We start from the raw sequence: 21,799 nt of genomic DNA, 5'->3' as shown, positions 1-21,799 counted from the left end.
CTCTACACGGAGCAGTCTCCCAATACTGTACAATTTCTTGTCACAAGTGGGCTCGTCACGCGCCTTTGCTGTCCTGTGAACTTGCCCGGTGCATCCAGCGCAACTTCTCGAAGCGACAGCCGGAGAGTGCGACGAACCTGGATACAACATGGCATGATTGGTGACTGCATTGCAAGAGAAAATTGGCCGTGATCTAGTTGGTAAGCTGGTTGATCATGATTCTTGTTTATCATCTGCTTCAAGCGTACACTCGGGAATTCTTCTTCAGCAACGTAACCAACACCTCGTCCAACTGGATCAACACTTGCTGACTCGGGTCTCACCACAGGAAGACACCCTCATATTCTCACACTCGAATGCGAAGCGATCAACTGTCTTGTCTGCTCAAACTTCCCTGCACCAACACCGTCGCATGCTCTGTTTCTTCCACATGACTACCGGTGGTATCGACGCGTCGCTACCTCGAACTTGGCCCAGTCAATTTGGTTCATCAGATCATGTGTTGGTATGTCTACCCAATGCAAGACCCAGTAGAGCGCATAATAGTACCTGTTTCTCGGCATTTGAACACCCACATGGGGTAGCCTACTTGCAGCTTGAATCCCTGGCGTCCAGTGGGTGACCATCGTTGTCCTCAGATGGCGTCTGTCCTCTTCCGAGCCTGAAAATCTGAAGACACCGGGAGGGGCCAACGGGTCGTCTTGCTAGAGCCATATTTTCGTACACGGCGAGGTTGTCCGTCGAGTCTGCTTGCAAGGAGATTGTGAGGCGAAGTCCCGTCATCTCTAGCCGAATCAACTAACAATAGCCATGTCAGCTTCGAATCGATGGACAAGACCGAGGATGGCCAAACGATTGAGAGGACCCGGGACCCAAGAACTACGTCTGATATAGTCCCTTGATCCCTCTTCCTCTCAGCGTTGCTGAGCTCGTCGGCATGTGCGAGCGAGCGGGAACAAGTCATTCGCACACACACGGAGCTGCATGCTACCAGGACTGTTTTTTCCCTCGCTTTTGGACCGGAGGTTGTCTTATTTGATTTCGAAGCCTGCACTTTTCTATCCAAGCCCGAGCACTATGTGCAAAGCCAGTCCACGTTGGAGGTCATAGCAGCTGGAAGTCAGTCAAGCTATGCAATATGCTTTGTCCATTGAGACCGTCTTCTAACATATCGCCATTGACGGCGCAAGCAGATCTTGCCTGCAAACTTCTCTAGCTCCCGAGTTCGCTGTCCTTTGAGCATCGATGATGTTTTCGCAAACCCATCGCGTCCGGACGATATCTGGCATATCACCGTTCGAGCAACTTACCGTGAAGGTGGTCTTGATGTCTGTAACTGCACTACTAGAGCTATTGGGTTGTAGGACCGCCTGGACTCTCCCGTACAGCCTATACTTAATTTTCTACCCCCTAATAAGACCTTATGCCATACATCGCTCTTAAAACCCTAAGCTGATCAACCATTCCCAGAATCATAGCTCGACTCCTGCCACGTAATGTCACGTTGCACTCTAATCGTATTCAGCGGCACCTCATCCCCCGACGCATCGTCCCGATGGCTGACCTCCAATTGCACACTCTGTTTGCCCATGACTTCGCCCGGTGGACGCAAGGCCGAATTACTCACGTCATACCTCTTCAGGCCGGAACCACGTACGCCAGTCGTTCGTGTGCGTGTGCCGATCGAGCTCGCGAATTTCGAGGAAAGCATGACGAACAAGGGACGCAGGGTGGGCATGCAGGCCGAGATGATACCACTGGAGCACTCAATGAGACACCAGGTGCAAGCCTTGGCGAGGGTCCAGGGGGTGTCGATCGGTTGGAATTCGAAGAGTGTGGAGAAGCGATAGGCGCTGGTGAAGACGACGCTGTGGAAGTGAGATGCTTGTTAGCACAGTCCGCTACTCGAGCTTTGAAACTTGTCTATTTTCGAGGGAGGGGAGGGGAGACAAACAAACTGCCCAGCAGAAATACCGCAATTACCGATAGCCGATGCGTTACAGTCGCATGCAGCCCCCAGACAACGTGCACTGGCAGAGCCAAGATAGCGATGTCGGTTAGGATATTCGGCACTGCGTTTCCGATGAACGAGCCCTTGAGGTCGATGCAAGTACCCGACAGGGTAGGGTTCCATGCCTTTGCGATCGGGGCACACTGAAACACGCTCACGCAGATGATTGCGACAGCCCATCCGATGACGATGCTGCCCAGGATGATTGCGGCGATGCGAAAGCCTCTTGTGGGGAAGATACGAGCATACATGAGCAAGATGGAGATCTTGACGATTCCCAATGTCATGCAGTATACGCATTCGAAAGACATCAGGAGCTGGTAAATGTCAATCTGCGGGTCTGAATTGGTGTCTGGTTTTCGCTTTGATCGTACCTTGGCAATTATCACGATATTTCCTTCTGGCAATACATCGGCGTGTCGGCCCATGCCAAAGTGAATCACTGCAATGTGTCAGTCACTTACAATGCACCGGCTATACCTGCGAAAGGGGCTGTCTCACTCGCCAGATTAATTCCACAGGTCGCGAACAGGAAGTACTGAAATCAATCGCGGAAGGCCCTCCAGTCAGGTAAGGCTTTTCCAAAAGAGAGACGAGGATGGCACTTACCAACGAAAGCAGTATCACATAGTCATCAGCACCAATCCGCAGGCCTTTCTTCCAACGAGCCAAAAACCGCAGAATGACAAAAACCACACCCAGAACAGTCATGGAGATGGTGCCTGCTCGATACTCTTCTTGACGACTCTCATAGATATTCGCAGTCGCCATGCTGGTCCGACTCTCGCGACGCTTAGTTAACCACGCTAAGCACCTAATCTAGTGCATGGTTCCCTGTTGAAACCTGCAGGGAAAGAAAATGAAGTGTGCAGAACTACTCGGCCCAACAGTCCACACAATATGTTGCGGTCTTCAGTACCGAAATTAATCCAAAGTCGAATCACTTAATGAATCCTTCCAACGGGGTTCCCCACTGCAATCTCCGAAGAAACCGCTGACCAAGCAGCTGTTAAAGGCTTAGAGCCACATGGGTGGTCCAGGAACGGGTGAGGCACGTTATCGGTAGATACACCTAAATTTAATTGCCACCCATAAAAATCAAATTTAGTAGAGTCTGTAAATAAGTGTCGCGATCCGTACTGTATCCGGCCAATTGGAGATATCAATGACTCTGTATTTCCATTACCCCTATTTCTCGCTATTTATGGGTGTCGGAACGTGGTCGTTACAGTACGGACTAGTACGGGCATAGCCAATTGAGTACTTGAGAGTGTTATACTATAGGAAGTGCAGAATAAATAGGGGATGAGCTTAGTAAGGTCGTTGAAGCCTTAATGATCATCAGGCAGAGGGGGTGCTGAATATTCTCGGGCGCACTAGTAACATTTCGACCCTCTTTTGTTGACATTACCAAAAAGTTAAATCGGTTTAGCAAGCTGATTGGTCAGTCACTATCGTAGATCTGGTCGGCTTTAATTCCTTCTAGAACGCCTCAAATCTCAATCGGGAATTTGGGCTCATTGAAGCGAGGGAACTTTCGTCTTTGCCATTGGTGGCTGATAAGGTCCTATGCCGCGTAATACTGGTCGACCCCTATCTTTTTGACCTTTTTGCGTGCAGTGTGTGCATTCAACACTCAAGCCTCACATTGCCACCCAAACCAAGAACGCTAGCCCTTCATGCTTATAACAGCGGAGAAGGCGAAGGAAGCTACGATGCGAGGGACGGGTGATTGCATTGAGGAGGGGCCGTGTTTCCACGCCCTCCTCGAGCAGCTGGACATGGACCAGCTCCCCTTTGTTCTCACGGTGCCTGGCGAGAAAAATATGCCGCTTGGGGACAATTTCGATGCCCTTCTCATAGTCAGCATAATGGTCTAAAACTGGGAATTGTGGCCTGCGAGAGGAAAGAGACCCGGTGTGGGAGAGGGTTGTGTATGGAGTAGACTTTCACTCTGAGATTTCAGGGACTGACGGAAAGCCACAGCCCATGAGGATGCAGTAGGTGCAGAAAAATTTTCTCCGAAGCTAGGCGGGGAAACTGGCGGAAGCGATGGCTACGAATAGGCTGATGATGAAACAAAGCAGCCAGCTGGCGTCGTGAATATTAAGTGCCGCTTGAACTCGAGCGCACTGTTCACTATCAATCCAGCTCTGCCAGCATTTCTCGACATCGGCGCTGTCGAGTATATCTTGTGATAGGCCAGAAAGAGGACCCAGCCGATTTGCAACAGCTCTCATTGCTGATGTAAGTTGCCATCGGAGGCGATTGCCGTCTTGATTTTAACCCAGGCAAGATTCCAACGCATTGGTTGTATGCTCAACCCAGGCAACAACCACATTCGCACGTTGGCATTCTGCAACTCACGAGTAGTCATTGCGTCTCCTCTGCTGTTCCCAGGTACAGTAGACCTCATGCTTGGTGACCTTCTAGGCCAGCTGGTTTCGGCATGCAAACACCGCAAGCCCTCACTTAGAAAGACAGAGCGACGAACTGATGCTTTTCACGAACCTTATTCCTGGGTACAAACGACACGATAGTAGTCGCAGCAACTAGGGAACGTTCGTACCGCTTCAATCTTCACGATGCAGCCGGTGGTATCCGCAGAATATAAGAGTTAGCTTTGCCCTCAACTTAATTCTGCATATCCTCCTTCGCAAAAAAACCGCCCCTATTCAATCTCAACATGGTGGACCAGAAACTCATACTTGGCACCCAAATCCTCACACTCCGGTTATATATGGCTTTGGAAGCACATCCCCTATTTCAACCAACAGAAGACATCAAGCCCAGGCCCAATTCGCTGAGAAAGTTGTTGCGGGCATCCGCTCTGAATGACGGCCCATTTACTGAAGACGGAAGCACGAGGGGTCCTTGCGAGTCATCGCCCGATGTAAGCCTCATATAATGCACATTCTGGGAATTGGAACTGAAAGATCACAGTTTCAAATCGAATCTCCGCTTGATGCACTATCCGACTGCGAAGAGGAGACCTGACTTGCTGTAGCGTTTACGAAGGGCCTCGCTCTTTGACTTGGATTGAGAACGACTATAGTTGACTCTAGATACAAGACGTAGCGCAAGGCAGCAGAAGGAAGGTAGCTTCCTCGCGTTCAGGAAAACCCATATACAGTGACTGGCCATAAGTTTGGACATCCTCCTTAGACCCACTTTCATACCGCTTTTCTCTTTAGCCGACACCGCCTAGTATGACACGCTAGCTACGCGTCGCTATTTCTCGCGATTTTAGCCATTCTAGCTATTTTATAATACTATTTCCATGAAGCTTACCTTTCAAAACCTGCTATTTTGAATATGGCTCCACGCTCAGAACTTACACCTGCTTTACGCGAGAGGATCTGTAAGCTTCATACGGCTGCTCATTGGGGTTATAAACGTATCCATAAGAGATACCCCTGGATTTCACTTTCGGGGATCCGGTAAACGATTTTTAGAAGAGCATGAAAGACGCGCCGGTGTCTCAAAGCCGCGTGCTGGCCGACCGAAGAAGCTTAATGAAGCCGATAAGGTACGCGTTTAAGATACGATCCACCGGAACCCTCGCGTTACACATGAAGACCTTCTTACTGAGGTCTCTTATAAAGTGAAAATGAAGTCAACTCGACGGCTTTTGAACGCTGAAAACCTCCGGAAATGGCGATGTAGCTGGCAACCTTATTTAACTGAGGAACATGCTTTTAAACGGCTTCAATGGGCTTTTCGCTATCAACACTATACTCCTGAAGATTGGGCTCGCGTCTTTTGGTCTGATGAATGTACGGTGGAGCGTGGAATTGGTGTCAGTCGAGAATGGACATTTACTCAGCCAAAAGACCAGCCAAAACTTGGACAAGTTCAAGGCCTTCCATAACGGGGAAAGCAAGTTAAGCAGATATTTTGGGCTGCTTTCTCGGGTGCTACCCGTCGAACTGATTTGATTCCGCTATTCGGCGATCCAGAATCAGAGCGTGGAGGTGTGAATAGCATCGTTATCCGGGATCTATACCTTCGAATCCTACCTACCCTAATATTGAACGAAGGGTCGATTTTTCAGCATGATAATGCGCCAACGCATACTGCCTACGTCGTCCGAGAAGCTCTACGGGACTTAGAGAGTGAGGTCACAGACTAGCCACCGCATTCGCCTGATTTAAACCCAATTAAGAACCTCTAGGCGTTAATGAAACCCGAGATCTATAAACTTCGGCCTAATCTTATTGATATGACGAGAATAGGTGATATGGCAAGATCAGTTTGCTTGAGCATTCAAAGAGGGGTATAGCCGCGTAATAAGCCACAGGTTCGTGAAGTCCCCTCTGGGTACTACACAGACCACTTAATCTCAAATTAGCCTTCCGTTGGTGCCAACATACACTGACAGAGGTGTATGTCAGGAGTGAGATGCAACGGAACTGCAGCCGTAGCGCCGGATGACAGCCTAGAGATTACAGAATTATCACATGTTCAGGTTTAGCCGATAGGCCAATGGTCCGTATACGCCGCCGAGCTGATGGAACATTATCAACAAGCATGACCGAATTCTCATAGAAATAGCCGAAATCGAAACCGCATGTGGTCAAGGGCTCAAGTCTGTCAGATACAAACAGAAAAAACCAATATTGAAGCGTGAAATATGGATGCAATCAGGGAGCATAGGTGCATCAACGTATGCCGCTGCACAGTATAGGGCTTGTGTGAACGTTGACGCAGGACTTGAATAGACCCATGAGAGTAGAACCACCCTCCGATGCCGTTAACCACAGCCATAAAGATATAAGAGGCTGTCAGTCGAGATATACCAGAAAAGACAGCGCTGTAAAGCGAGACGCTGCATAAAACCAAAGCTCCAAACCCTCCAATCACCAGCACTCGTTCTCTCTTATCTCTTGGCGAGGTTATCAAATAAGTGGCACAGACCAGCCCGCCCAGTGTGACTCCCAGGAAATTGGAATTGTTGTTCCCGCTATCAGAAGCCTCTAAAAGCAAGACTGATGCAGATGTCCCCCATATGTGAAGAATAATTCCAAGATGGTCCAGCAGGAAGTAGGAAGAAGGGAGCTGCTTTCTCGAATACAGCACGTAGTGACAAAAGGTAGAAGTCCCAAAACAAACGACATTGGCTAAGAGAGAAACCAAAGCTGTGGCCGTATTGCTTATGGGTGAAGGGCATGAAGGGCACTGAGACATATGGTAAATAAAGCAGAGTAGGATGATACTGCCACATAAATGGAGTCTCGGGTCGACAGAGCCGTTGGTGTGGACGAGTGTGCTTCGGAGCTTCGAAAAGCGATAGCTGGTTTCCATGTTGACAAAATATATTGTCAATGAGCACTGCATCAAATATGCCGCTTTCCCTGATAAACGCGTTGATTCGTTCACGTGTCTTCTCACGCCCCGTATCCGAATAGGGCTGTTTATATTCAGAGGTATAGGGTGAGCCGAACGGAGTAATGATAGCACCAAAAACAGGGACACCTAAAGCATATCGAGCAGAGTCATCTGTCCAAGTCGGGTACAGTGCTCAATAGCCATCTGGACAGCGGGGAAGAGTAGATGAAGCTTCTACCGGGCCTGGGCACCCATGGTACGTCATAGAATAGCAAGCACCATAGTCAGCTATCCAATTAGCAAGCCTTCATTTTTCTCATTTGTTTCAATGACGTAGCAGAGCAGGGAAGACAAAGCAGGTGAAACAGAACATAGGAACTAATGGGATGGAGAGGTACATACCAGCGCCTCCAGCATCGCTATCCTCATGCATTATATGGGCCTCAAATGGCGTCACAGATGGAGAGCCGCAAGCCTTATTGGTAGCGATATCAAACTCCTGAGTCTACTTTAATCAGTATGGTTACACAGCTAGAAGTGACCAGAATAGTTGCTCATTACTCACAGTGATGACTCCTTGTTCAACGGTGAAATGTGGTCTCTCCCAGAGAAAGCAGACATTATGTGGCCCACAAGTGCCGGAATAGGAAATACTGGTTGTAACGCTAATAAGACGGGTTATCAGTACTCCCTAATTTCTGCATATTGGGGATTGGGTTAGTAATTTAACTCACGTGTCTGAATTGTGAGAAGTTGATAGTCCGAAGGTGCTTAGGAATTTTGTTAGTGCGCCCGTCCACCCTTTCCCCAACTGTTGCTAAAGTTAGGCATACGCAGTTTTAAAAGACAGCAAGTACAACAAAACTGACCCCGGGAATATTGTCACTGCCGCCAATGTTGACCCCTGACGCGGAAGTAACGGAGACGCTCTTTGTTATAGAGCCTGTGCCACACAAAGCGCCGCTTTCGTAATGATAGTCCCCATAGACGTTCGGGTTTGTCGACTGAATAACAGCTCTAGACGAGCTTCTCCTGCATTCTGGTATACAGAATGAACTGCTGCCAAACTCACACTCAACATCCGTGGTGTGAGGTAAAATTCTTTTGGCATAACGACCGGGTACAGCAACAGTCATATTATGGTCCCCTGAGATTAAGGAATACCTAGATTAGAATCGTAGTGAGTTCAAGGTCCATAAATGTAAGCGCGGTATGCGTTTACCTGTATTTCTCAACGTCTTCAAGTGTGTAAGATAGTTTCCCATGGCTATTGAAAAACTCTGGAGTCGACATCAGATACTTCCTAACCTGCTCTGTTGTGAGTGCAGGTATGTCAAAGTCCTGGTATGTCAAGTTTTTGCCATCAACAACGGCATGCTTCTCAACCATAGGAACACCGTCATAGACAGTGCTGTCAGGTTTCCACCATCCATAATCAAGGGATTTATAAGGAGTAAAAACGGTTTCATTGCTTTCACTGAGAGACTTGAGGAATAGCGACGGTGGGGTTTCGGCACTTTGCTGGTGTACAGGGCTAGGATAGCCATGTGCGATGCGAACACCCAAATGTAGTAGAATAAATAGACTTAGCATTATGGAGCAGTTGAGTTGAGCTGAAAGCAGAGTAGCCTTGGTAAAAATGTTCGCTAGTATGGAGAAGCACTGTTCGAGGATACTACTAATTATACCTGCACAGGGACATGACCAGCTGTATTCGTTCATATCAGGCATCGGAAGATTTGTTTACTTCGGGAAATGAGCCTTATCTCTGACATGGCGCCACACAGGATACGGATAACTTGTCGGTTCCCGCAGGTGGAAAGTTACAACCTGTCATGAAAACGGAGATAGGTACTGTATTAACTCGTCAGGTACAACTGTGACTAGCCGAGATCTGCGGCTATACAGTACAATACCCTCTCTTTGGTTTACGCGTCCTTTTCGCGCCCTTCTGCCACCTCGGACATGTAATCTTCGATTCACCTTATTCTTGAGGGGATCTCAACCCGTCGGCCTTCAGTAGATCGTCCACCAGAATCAACACTCTTTCCAGGTCTCATTGCTGTTTTTCCCTCTTTGATTCAGTTGCTCTGATTGGCATCCGGTGTATTTCCATAGCTATAAAGGCCATTCCTGTTACAACCTCATATCGCTTCCGCGCCGCTTACGGACAGGGTACAATTCCGTGGTAACCAAATCCACGACGGAAAGGATAACACTGCCGAACGGATAACCGGCCCCTACAAAATCACCAATCTTTCCGGACCCTCGCTACCCCGACTCCTGATATATGTCACGTGCATATATATCCACTCTTCGTATTTAGTCTTGTTTTCCGTATCTTTACAATACACCGTTATTGACACCTTTTGTTTGACAATATACCCGTTACCGGACCTGTACCCTGACACTTTCGGTAGGCCAAACAGCCACGTTCCTATCGATCGCTATTATCCCTCTTAATAAACTTTGGCGGTTGCCTAATAGAGTACCCGCTTCGGACGACTCGGACATTATTGTATCTTATTTGCTTCGAATGCCAGCCTCACCAAAGGATATGGAATGTGCTCTCGGGATTATCCTTATTTGTTGAATGGCTGTCTGACAGGAGCATGTCTTTATATTTTCCAGCTTTCACAACTCTGGCCTATTACGCTATTTTATATGTATACGTGTATATATAAATAACTTTTCTTTGTTTTACAGTGAATCATTTAATGAAGGATTTGAAGAGATGCGGTGTAGACTGAATATATTCGTTAGTGAAAGTGTCTTTCCTTAGTGCTGATAGAAGCTTCCGCTAGTAAAAGCGTCTTTCCCTAGTGCCGATAGAAGTGGCAGTAGCACGGCATTATTGACCACATTGCTTGAAGCAATTGACTGAACTAATTAGTGTTCTCGAATTTCCGAGCCGTGTGATGGGAAAGATGGAGAAATAAGGTTTTGACTCAAGCTGGCAACCAAACTTCTGTGGTTAGTTAAGGCTTCTTAATCTAGCGATAAGCGAAAAACAAATTCAAACCTCGGGATTCGCCCCCTTATCCCCACTTGTTATTTTGTTGCCACGTGGAGCGGTGGTGGAGCGTTTACAGAATCAAACCTGGCCGATTCTCCGAGAATTTGAAGTTTATTGTTATCATAGCATCCAGGAACCTATGAGATCTGTTACGTATCACTAAATAAAGCTCTGCTTTAGGAACTTGGGCCTTACGAGTTCTAATTACTGCGATGAACGAGGTTCACACTCAATGTAGCTGTTCCCTTTTGAAATGCGGAGATGTTTCCAGTTGAAAACTCAGTTCGGGATGCGGAAGCAGAAAGTAGTGGTTCGCATTGCCAAGATGCCCTTTTTCTCGTCGTGGGCCCCCAGCTCGTCTTTGTCAAGAATATCATTTTAGCGTGATTGTCGCGGCGAACTACTTGGCCTGCAAAAACCATCCGTGCACATTGACTTTGCTCTCAATATTTCTCTCAGGGGCGCTGACAATGCCCAATCTTTACAATGAAATCATGAAATCGGCAGATGCTTGACCTCTTCATTACAATGCCTACCAGGTAATGATAATCGATGCTTAGCAGCATTCGAAAGTATCTTTATGCGTCGGCCCGGACAATACCGACTTCGTTTTTTTGCTGGCGGTTTCTTCCCTGTCTGGAATGATAGCGAAGGCGCGCATCGATTCCGATATTATCGAAGTGGGTATGTACCACTTATCTCAAACAGCCCTCACTCCCAACTCACCACGAAGGGTAGAAAAATGCTGATAAGTAATGAACAAGTCCAAGATCAGCGTGAAAACCCCTGTTTCTAAAAAGCCGTCGGGCGTGAACTTGCGAGTTCCCAGAGTTCGGAATGGCGGTCAATGTTTTTTAAGTTGGAGGTAATGAAGGGATAGCATATTGGTCAGTAGTGCGGCCAGTTGCAATTGAGGAGGACGTGGAGGAGGAGCCGGTTAGGGAGAATTTTGCGTATCACTTGTGTTACACAAAAAGAACTTTTAGGTGGCCAGTATACTGTATAGGCGAGAATTGTTTCCCTTGTGTTGGATATGTTTACACAGGGGAGTGCAAACTATCATTGACCTATGAATTTCGAAATTGGCATACCGGCCGAGCTATGGTGCACTGATGGCAAGGAGGTAGTCAGTTACTGTAATGTAGAGGTACATTGATCGATGCGAGACGGGCAAGGGGGTAGGTAGCCTGGTTTGGAATAGTGCCCCTCTAGTGGGGCGCTGGGAAACTATGTGAGAGAGAAGAGAGGTAGGCTGATTTCGAATATCACTGCAATCTCCGTTCTCTCGAAGCACCAGACCCTATCCATCAGTAGGTCGTAAGGTGAAACCACAAGACCCGCGGGGCGGTTTGAGGGGTTGTCATGCAAGCCGCCCCAACTGAATTCGGTTAGTATAGTATATCACCAATGCATGCCGTATCAGTGCCACCACCCTTGGGTAGGGCCAGTGACGAAGATCGACAGGCCCAAACAATACTGACTTTTCAACCCCTTTACGTCACGTGCAGCTCCTAATACATTGGACAGCCACCCTGGTCTATGGCAAGAAGGGCACTCACCAGAATCCTCCAACGCGTCCCAACGCCGGCACCGGAGAGAGCACGTGTAGAGTCACGTCTCCCACCGCTCCGCATACTACCTACTACAGACGCAAACAAGGCCGCATACGCACCAGCACCGCTACGGTTAACGGTCTACTCGGACGGCTCACGCACTGGCCAAGGGGCTGGGTACGGGTTCGTGGTCTACTACGGCTCTATCCCTATCACCCAAGGGTATGGGCCAGCTGGCTCCCAGTTAGAGGTGTACGACGCCGAGATTATGGGCGCAGTAGAGGGCCTCCAGGCGGCTGTCAACCTACCCTGTGCAAGCTACTCCACCGGCCTCGTTGTCCTCCTCGATAACCTCGCTGCCGCTAGCTTACTCGCGGACGGGAGGCCGGCGCCACACAGACGAAAACTCACGGACTTATTCCAAAAGCTTACTACCCAGTGGGAATCCGCTCCCTATATCCTCAGCACACCCCGCACGCCCGTGGAGGTGCGCTGGATGCCAGGCCACTCTGGGATAGCAGGGAACGAGACTGCCGATGAGCTAGCAAAGAGGGGCGCAGCGTTAGACGGCTCCCATATTCCCCCTTCCCCATCTTACCTTGTGCGCGAAGCAAAACAACATATCCGCACGGCAACGCGTGCCGCGTATACCAGAGACGCACCTCAGGCATACCGAGACCTAAATATCCAACCTCACACCAAGAGCAGCCGCGCTCGGGAACACAGGCTTCCCCGCGGGGTGCTCGGCCGGCTGCTAGCCGCACGGACTGGCCATGGTGACTTCCAGGTATACCACGAGAGGTTCCATCACAGGGACTCCCTTACGACCTGCTCCTGCGGTAAGCCAAAATCCCCCGTCCACTTCTTCTTCTGCCCGCCTGCGAGGAAACGCTGGAAGGATCGATGGAAAGGCCGAAAGGCCAGCCCATCTGCAAGGATAAACTGGATACTGAGCACAGCTGCTGGGGCCGAGGAATTCGGCCGTTTCGTGCAAGAAACGTTCTTCAAGGACATCTGCCCAAATCGGGCACAAACATGCGCCGCATAGCGCAACAGTCTTCACCTCTGCCCAGATGGGAGAGGCCGGCACCCTCTCCCATCCGCGGGTAGTCAGTCCACCCCCAGGAACCCAGGCCAGGATAGTGCCTGGCGCTTCTTTAACCCTTTCTCAGCACGTAGTGCTCAATTTTGCTGCTTTCCAGCGTGTATTTAGTTGAGCTAGTTAGCTAGTTGTAGTAAATCCTCGCTTAGGTAGCACGTCCAGTTACCCCTCGGGAGGTAGTGGGTCACCTGCCAAGTGACCTGCCGGCGACGTTAAATAATCAATAATAATAATAATAATAATGGCAAGAAGGGCAAGAATAATTTCTGCGTACTACAAAGCTAGGGCTAGCCTCAGTGCCCCCGTCTGGTAAGGTCAAGTATCGTCTCTTTAAGCCTCTGCATGGGCCGAGGTTGAGGACTTGGACCGGACCTTACAGTTTTTCGGTTCTAAACTTATGGGCTAGGACCGAACTGCGGGTAGGGGTCGGCACGAATAACGAATATATTCGTATTCGTTACGAATATTCGCAATTCGCATTCGTATTCGCAGACATTTTGCACGACGAATGCGAATGCGAATAAATTTTCTATTCGCCGCGAATATTCGCAAGTTCGGTCACGTGGCAAAAGAATAACTAGTGAGCAGTCACAGCCCAAGTGACAAGACTTCACTTGATGTTCCGTGCCTTGCGAACAATGATCCACAGAGGCTTTATACTACTATATCCTTCGAAGCAAAGCAGCGGCTGGTTGGGAATACCAGCAAGACGCTCTAGGATTTTTCACTGGGTGTTCTCTGAACTATATATATATCTCTCAACAGCATCACTTTCCGCATTGTCTCACCTTTTAGAGAATGTCGACGTACCCCTAACAGATCCCTACCACGGCTAAACAACCTCTCTACTGCGACTTCAGCCGCCGGAATGGCAAGGTAATCCCTGGCTGCAGCTGCCATCCGCGGATACTCATCCTTGTGCGTCCTCCACCAGCCAAATAACCAATCTTCATCCTTTGTTACAGATTCATCAACAGTCACCACACCTTCCTCAAAGTAGCGGTCAATATCTGAACGCTGGATCACTTGTGGTTGCAGCTTCTGCAGAACACGAGCCTCCAGACTTTGCCGCTTGTTGTCCTGATTAATCTGTGACGTTGATTGCTCCAGTGATGATTTCGATGGGTATTGCTCATGCAAGGTATCCTTGATGGATCGAATAACCTTTGGCGCCGTCACCTGCCCGAGCTCCTTATCCAATAAGAGGGTTTTGAAGCGTGGGTCAAGGACAAGAGCTATATAATAAGCATCTTGGGCGTCCATTAGTTCATAATATTTCTTGTATTTCTTCATCCCCGCGGAGATGGCGGAGGTAATGTCAGAGCTAAGCCCCGAAAAGTCGCCTTGTGCAGAAGCTGCATCTTCGAGCATGTCATTCAGTTCGTAATAGATGGGAATGGCTAGGCTGATCTGGGATTTCCGCCGGGAAACCAGTTGAGTGAACTCATCAAACTTGGAGAGGATCATTTCGAGCTGTTCCAGCTGCAACCAGTCGTCAGCTGAAAATGGCGGAAACTGGTTCTGATGCTCTATCCACATCCGGATCTGTGCTTTGGCTTGCAAGGCTCCCTGGACCATACGGTATGTGGAGTTCCAGCGGGTTTCCACGTCATACTCGATGAACTTGTCGTTCAAGCCATTTGCTTGGCAAGTCACTTTCCACTGCTGTCGTCGTTGAGGTGTCCTCAATATCCAGAGAGTCATGATCCGAATCCGGGCCAACGCAGACTGCCGTCCGATTTTCTTATTTCCCTGTAAGAGATCACAGGCTTCAATGGCAGACTTGTGATCTCCAGATTTCATCCTCGAGAGGATGTCGCGGACAATGAGATTGAGGACATGTGCAAGGCACCGGATGTAGCTGTCAATACCTTGAAATCGGAGACGTCCTTTATCGGGCAATTTGGAATCCTCCGAGTTGTACTTTTCCAACAGGTGAAAATACAGCTCAGACACCAGCGTTTCATTATTCGACGCATTATCAGCTGTGATTGTGAGCAGCTTCTCCTCAATCCGAAGCTCGACAAGCATCTTCTGCAGAGTCTCCGCCATATTTTCTCCACTGTGGGATCCAGCAAGTTCGCTGAACTCCAGGACTCGTTCTTGATATTTGAAGTCGGTGGACACCCAGTGACCGATAACTCCCAGAATGGCTTTATGGTTCTTGCTTGTCCAGACATCCAAGGAAAGCGCAATTGTGGAGCATGTCCGTGCTAGTTCATCGATCAACTGGATCCGACAGCGATCAAAATCTGCGTCAATGCGGCGGGCAACTGTTCGAGAAGAGAAAGGAAGAGGAGCGTCCGGCAAGTCCTTGAATATCTGTTGGAACGCAGGGGACTCAATTGCCGTAAATGCCACATCATCTGTCACAACCCATCGAAGTATGTTCTGTTCCAACAGGGCTCTAGTATCATGCTCGGCTCGGGACTGGAATATTGAAGCAATTGAGTGCTGTTTCGTCTCGCTGGAACCCTCGCCCAGGTCCTCTGGACCGGACTTTTCGAAAATGTTGTGTTTGGCTAGGTGCGTCTTCATGTTGGTCGTAGATGTTGCCCTTGCCGAATCTGTGGTTTTCCAGCCACAATGAATGCATTGGATCTCTCGATCCTCAAGCAGCTGTCGGCTTCGCCTGGGCCGCCATTGCTTGCCCGGAAGAGGACTAACTCGAAATTGATTCCAAAGCCATTGATTCAGTGGCTTAATGCGGGCTTTTCTGTGCGATTTGTATGGCCGTATGGCTTCTGTAAAGCATCTAGAGCCCCCTGGTGGAACAGATTCCGGAGGAGTAGGTAGATTGAGATGCAGCTGGCTGGCGGAGTCTTCAGGACCAATCGATTCTAAGCGACCAGGTGGCGAATCCAGTCGGGGTTTCTTTCTGATATGATCTTCAATATCGTCTTCGTCACTTCCACCATTTAAGAAGTGGTAGTCTATTCTCTGAGACCGTTGGGGGCGTGGTGGCAATTCGACAGATGAGCTGCCGGAGCCATCATTGTTTGAAGCTTGCAATTCAGCACCAGACATTCTGAGCTCTATTACCGTCATCGAAACACGTCCTTGAAATAAACTTGTCAGATTCGGGCGCGACTTGTCACTTGGATAAACAAACTGCACGTGATATACTTTTTCCTATTGGGTGGGAGTTGGTTTTGGTGACGGGGCAATATTTGTACGAATATTCGTACGAATATTGGCCTTGCGAATACGAATATTCGTAGAGGTCTGTGATCTACGAATGCGAATGCGAATATCTCAAAATGTTACGAATATGTATTCGTGCCGACCCCTAACTGCGGGAACCCGCGGTCCTTAACGGTCTTCACCACGATGAACAGTAATTGGATTGTGGTAATGCTGGTAATGTTGCGATTAGTGCCTGTGGTCGGCATTTACGCGATCCAGCGTATTTCCCCAGAACCAGCACGGGGACGGCGCCACGGAGATACCAACCGATGATGCGGATAATGAGAGTAGTATGGACCCCGAGTGGTTTACGGGCCACGATGCGGATTTACAGGCGGCGCATTCATCCCACGTAGCCGGCATGATTTATAGACGTGAGGTCGTGAGCATATTGGTACCTCGGCGCCCCGGTTGGAGATGTTTCGGTTGTCTAGCACGGATTAGCATCGGTTGTTGGGTTTCCCCGATGTGGAAGATGTTGTGGCAGAAGGCAAGTGCACATCAGGAATAAGAGCCACTACAACAGAAGACGGGCTGGCCCGGATCGTTGGCAAGCGCAAGTGTCCATTCGACCAGGAGGCCCAGACGTATAATTATTAACCGCAATACAGGTTATCAACGGCTAATATAGGCGAAGTGATGCAGGAGATAAGGGGCACGTAGAATATCCTATTTCCAAAATGGCACTTGCATCTCCGCAGGTTCGCTTTCGGAATAAACTTGATGCTAAGCTTTAGCAAGCTTTTCAAGAAAGAGGGGGTATCGGGCGGTCGGGGGCAAATGGTCGCTTGCGTTTCTATAATAGACCACTTGCCCACGACTTGTGAATAGGAGCACGCAGCCATTAGGTGAATATGCTGAGCTTAGCCTCCCACGTAGCGGCCCAACCTGAATCCCGAGCACATAGTCATAATACAGGCTTCCTATGTAGGGTGATCCCTAGCTGTTTAAGAATTCTGAGTACTGTTGTAAATATCTCTGGACAAAGACACTTCAGAAAGTAGACGACCCCTCGACATTCTCAGTAGCGACGAGGAAGACACGAAGACACCAAACGGTACTTGGTGCTGGTTCAACGGGGATCACTGGGAGATATCGAGGACCAGGCGGTCGGGCCTCAATTTCAGCCGCCCGGACTAGATAAGAGAGGGGCGATGCCAGTGGACGCAGCCTCCGAAAGCAGGTGACCCTGTCCGGGACGTGACTCTACCGTGCCGAGCGGTTTAATGTTTGGTCCCAGAGACTTCCTGATGGTCGGGCGGTAGCCCATTTCATCCGAACCCGGGGTTGACCCCGACTTTCGGACTACTAGTTTGGCACTTAGAATAAAATACAACAAAATTTTGATATTTGGGACATAATACATGTCTCCATGGCTACTCATAGCGGTCCTTTTATACTGCACCGGTAAATTAGAAACGTTATCTAGATTATACGGGCTCAGCATCGTGTCCAAAAGATCTATGGTTATAGAGACACGAAGTTGTAATTTATCGCATTTTACACTGTGTTTTTGGGTCTCTCATTCGCCTGTGTCTCACCCTCCCGTGTCTCACCCTCCCGTGTCTCCTTTCCCCCGCGGATAACGTTAGCGGTATCCGAGACTGTCAGTCTAACATACTTTTCGAGAAACCACTACGGAGCACATGACTAGCCAACACAAAATGCAATTTCAATTAGCTTTTACACGACGCCATTTTCCGGATCATTTTCGGAGAGTGCACCTTTCTGAAGCGTAATCTGGAATACCTAGGAAGCTAATATGTTTAGATTTCAGGTAACGAGGTAATTTATATCTATTGCAGTTACTTATATGCAGGCCTCTTCCCTAGGAAAGTTCTCAAGTAGGACAAAGTGTTTCTTCCTTTTTTATTCCTTGTCATCATGAAGTACGCGCTCGCGTTATTGTCGGTTTTTCCCATGGCCCTTGCCGGAGATTGGTGTAATTACGGCTGGAGTGCGCCATCAAACCCGAAGTCTTTACTCGACTCAGCATGCAAGGCATCAGACATGCACTACTATTGCGTATGTCGTCAAACTTGTCTGACTAATAGCTATTACTATTTGACATCTAACTAAAGATTTGTTACTCTACTCAAGTGTACCGAGCCAGGCACCCTAGGCGAAAATCCCAATCCTAAGGATTTCCCTATTTGGAGGGGAAACTGTGTCTTTGCTGATCGACAAGGTTTCTCGCCATGTTCAGATGGAGGGGTAAGAGACCTGTCTTGATTATTGACTTGAAAGTTAACTAATGCATATCCTTAGTCTATTTACTGCGTAAGACGATCAGACGAAGCCTATAAGATTCCACAGCTAACCGTTAGACAGTGTACCTAAGCTCGTTGTTTACTATGCCTCACGAGGGAAGTTGATAAACAGGACAATCTGTGGATGTTCCCGGCTTGATTAGTGTTACAAAGGTTTAGCCTCAACATGGTTATGTGACCATGCTTGTGTATCCAGTCTAAATAGCTCCCTTCGGCTCCAGTAGAACTTAGCTCCTTACATATAGTACAATGACCATTACGGTCTACCATTCAACGTCCAAGCTTAGGATGTAACCACACGTGGCAGAATACAGGATTATCCTTAAGCATTTCCAGTTGCCACTCTGAGGTTCCAATCAATGAAAACAACACTAAAGGATAGAATTCCAAAGCTCAATAATGAGCAGCTCCCCTACAAATGCGCGACTGTCCACCATATAAGAGTAAAACCCCCCGGGCCAAAACGGTTCACGGAACAAAAGCCTACGCTGTACGTTAATACGGGTGTCGTCGCAGCCAGGATGCCAAACCTTCCATGGCAACCTCATCGCCCGCCCTTTGGACCCTTTCCAAGCAAATAAAGCGGCAAATGCATTATCTTTCATTGACGAATCGCATCGCCTCTGGAGGACTATATTCAAATATGAGGCCTGGTTTTAAATGGCTCTTAGCTGTGGTTCCGATCCCGTTCTCATCGGGGCTAACCTCCGAACCGTTACAACTTCGTCCCAGACAAAGAAAGGAGGGAAACCGCTCTACATAGTGTTGCGGGCGAACGACTGTCTGGCGACACTTTCTATGCCGGCGTCGCGTCCGTAAGCGCCGAAGTCAACGAACCGACCATCGCTATGACAAAAGAAATCACGAAGTGTTTGCCACAGCCCTGCTGGTATAATACAGCTAACAAAAGGATCACAATTCCCGAAATAAAACTCAACGTCAAAAACATACTCTTCGGAGCGGAGATAATGGAGTTGAAGGGCTAACTTATATTCTCTCTAGGGGTACTTTGGTCTGAAATCATTTTTATATGGCCTTCAACGCCGGAACTTAGATAAAACTCTCCATATTTTATGCACACTTTCTGTCTCTGTCCGTATAACCAGCAACTAGATATCCATAGCGGTATCCAGGTACAAACATGCACATCTTCTTCATCACCATTAAGAAACAGGTCACGCCCCTGTAGATGGTTTCATTGGTGCTATGAACTTATCTCTTGATCCTGGGAGTTTTCTTGCTCCCGGAAGCCTCTGAGACGTTTCTGGGAGCAAAGAAACATCCTGTGAGGGTCTCACGTATACATAGAGGTGGATAGTGTCTCAAGATTAACAATCAATATTAAGAACAAATATAATTGACTCTAGATACAAGACGTAGCGCGAGGAAGCGAAAGAAAGGTAGCTTCCTCGCGTTCAGGGGAACCCATATCACTAAGTGGGTCCCGCGCAGATCATATCTCCATCCGTTCCGTATGCCTCATGTATATCCTTGACACATCCTCTAGGAGCCACATAGCCCCCAGGAAACCCGATGTAGCTTCTGGGGTCTGGTATCCCCACCTCGGGGAATCAAAGCCGCGTTCCTGTTGACGATTTGCTTGATTCCTGGAGCGATAATTTGGCCTTCTAGGAGTGACCGAATGACGCAGGATTTTGCGCAGGTCCGGTGAAAATGTTTTGTGAGGGCTTTCGGCGATCTCGGAAGGCAAGAGAGTGACTCTAGGGCCCTAAAGTAAGCTCCCGGGGGCTCCACAGCTCCCAGATCTGGTCAATGTATTCCCAGAGCCAGTTTCGTATTCAGTAAGGAATGTAAAGTGTAGATCCCAGGGCTAGATCTCATTTTCCTAGAAACTGTCAGAGATCGAGTATATATAGTAGCTTGGGTGTTTGGTCGCTGACCAAACATTGTGCCTTTTTGGCCAGATGGCGTAGTGGTAAAACCCAAGCATCCATGAACCGTCACAGAAACTAAGAATAGCCGCAGGAGCTAAATTGAGGTTCCTAGGGGATAAACAGCTCCTAGAAATGCTTTTGAGGTTCCCAGGGCCAACATATTGGCTCCCAGAGTCAAGTTAACAAGCACAAGAGTTTGTCAGTCTCTTGCCTGTGGCTTTTCTGCTAACAATCCCCGCCTTCACGCGACACGGCTCCACTGAGATGAATCCTCTGTTTCTTTGGTCACCGCCGTTAGGTATCATGAAAACGGAACTTTTATCTACCACTACAGTTTCGAGCTCAGAAATTTTCGGAATCACCGAAGCAGTCAATATCTACTGGCTATGGTGTATTGGTGTCCAGCACTTACGAGATGAAACGGTCGCGTTGTACTTCGGAGTTTAACCATCGGTATTTCATTTCTTGCTAATTTGCTTCAAAATTCTATATCACGGCTATAACGGCTGTAACCTGTGATCACCTACGCTGAGTGGAATTGAGTCGTGCCGATCGGCGAAGCGGTGCAGCGGTGGAAGGTTGTCGCGGTAGATGAGTTCCTGCTAGTCTGGCTGAGCGACGGGGCCCACCAGAGGGAGATGGATCGCTTGCCGTGTGGACGGAATATGTCTCGGCATCCGACGAGGGGATTCGTAAGGGGCGAATGATGGCATCTAGGGCCCCTTCGTTTCGGCTGCGGTCATCAGTGTCTTGGTCGTCTCAGAAATAAGGTCGTTCACACTTACCACACACAGCATGACGTGCCAAACCCTGTATCTCGCTTTTCCAGCCATTCTTCGGCGCACGACAGATGACAGAGCGATGTGCACTGACCGCAGTGCAAGATCACGCTCTCGTCCGCATGGTCTTCATCCTCGGTCTGGCAGAACACACAGTAGATGCTGTCGACGTGGACGCTGTCGACCTCTTCACTCGAGGTGAGACTCTGGAGCGTCAATTCTTGGAAACCAGCCCGGATATTAGTTGCCGATGAGAGGATGGCTGGTCGGGTCGGCGAAACGCGCCATGGAACACTGTTCGTCCGCAGCATTGCAGAAGTCACAAATGGATTGGATGGCTGCACTGGCTCGGGGTTGGTTGAAAGCCGCACCGGCGGGTTTTGTCTGAGCCTGTGAGGAGGTGACGGGCCAGTGTTGTCTGATGCAGGGCGTCGCCTGGAGGCTGACGATGTCTGACGCTGGCTCCGGTGTACAATGACTGACGGAGAAGCCATTCTGGAGCCATGTGGTACTCGCGCCTGGTTGCGGACGGCGGCTTCATACCACTGCTGGCCAACTTGGTCGGCCTGCCGTTGTCGGTGCCATCTCGCGCAGAGGAAGTCTCTGGCGACATCACAGAGCTTGGACTGCAACGATGACAAGTCAAATGGCTCTCTGGC

At 48.8% G+C, this 21,799-nt stretch overlaps 5 protein-coding genes across 5 annotated transcripts; 3 read left to right on the top strand and 2 right to left on the bottom strand.

Annotated features, from left to right (window-relative positions):
• Positions 1-1,499: 1,499 nt before the first annotated feature.
• Positions 1,500-2,782, bottom strand: N7446_010062 (uncharacterized protein; the record flags this gene model as incomplete). Its single annotated transcript, XM_058518807.1, has 4 exons — positions 1,500-1,511; positions 1,565-1,868; positions 1,955-2,453; positions 2,551-2,782. The coding sequence occupies 4 exons, from the start codon at positions 2,780-2,782 to the stop codon at positions 1,500-1,502; spliced, it is 1,047 nt and encodes a 348-aa protein (XP_058369595.1).
• A 908-nt stretch (positions 2,783-3,690) lies between these two features.
• Positions 3,691-3,891, top strand: N7446_010061 (uncharacterized protein; the record flags this gene model as incomplete). The annotated part of the gene is made up of 1 exon (XM_058518806.1): positions 3,691-3,891. The coding sequence occupies one exon, from the start codon at positions 3,691-3,693 to the stop codon at positions 3,889-3,891; it is 201 nt and encodes a 66-aa protein (XP_058369594.1).
• Positions 3,892-7,664: 3,773 nt separating this feature from the next.
• N7446_010060 (uncharacterized protein) lies at positions 7,665-8,932 on the bottom strand (the record flags this gene model as incomplete). The annotated part of the gene is made up of 6 exons (XM_058518805.1): positions 7,665-7,844; positions 7,905-8,004; positions 8,074-8,150; positions 8,209-8,282; positions 8,412-8,503; positions 8,562-8,932. 6 exons carry the CDS (start codon positions 8,930-8,932, stop codon positions 7,665-7,667), a joined length of 894 nt encoding a protein of 297 aa, XP_058369593.1.
• Positions 8,933-11,894: 2,962 nt separating this feature from the next.
• On the top strand, positions 11,895-12,956 carry N7446_010059 (ribonuclease H family protein; the record flags this gene model as incomplete). Its single annotated transcript, XM_058518804.1, has 1 exon — positions 11,895-12,956. The coding sequence occupies one exon, from the start codon at positions 11,895-11,897 to the stop codon at positions 12,954-12,956; it is 1,062 nt and encodes a 353-aa protein (XP_058369592.1).
• A 5,124-nt stretch (positions 12,957-18,080) lies between these two features.
• Positions 18,081-18,536, top strand: N7446_010058 (uncharacterized protein; the record flags this gene model as incomplete). The annotated part of the gene is made up of 3 exons (XM_058518803.1): positions 18,081-18,221; positions 18,297-18,410; positions 18,528-18,536. The coding sequence occupies 3 exons, from the start codon at positions 18,081-18,083 to the stop codon at positions 18,534-18,536; spliced, it is 264 nt and encodes an 87-aa protein (XP_058369591.1).
• Positions 18,537-21,799: the final 3,263 nt, after the last annotated feature.

This window comes from Penicillium canescens (genome assembly GCF_028828765.1).
Source record: "Penicillium canescens strain IBT 15451 chromosome Unknown utg000006l_segment0_segment0, whole genome shotgun sequence".
Taxonomy (NCBI): domain Eukaryota; kingdom Fungi; phylum Ascomycota; class Eurotiomycetes; order Eurotiales; family Aspergillaceae; genus Penicillium; species Penicillium canescens.
This window is presented reverse-complemented; position numbering and strand designations above follow the sequence as displayed.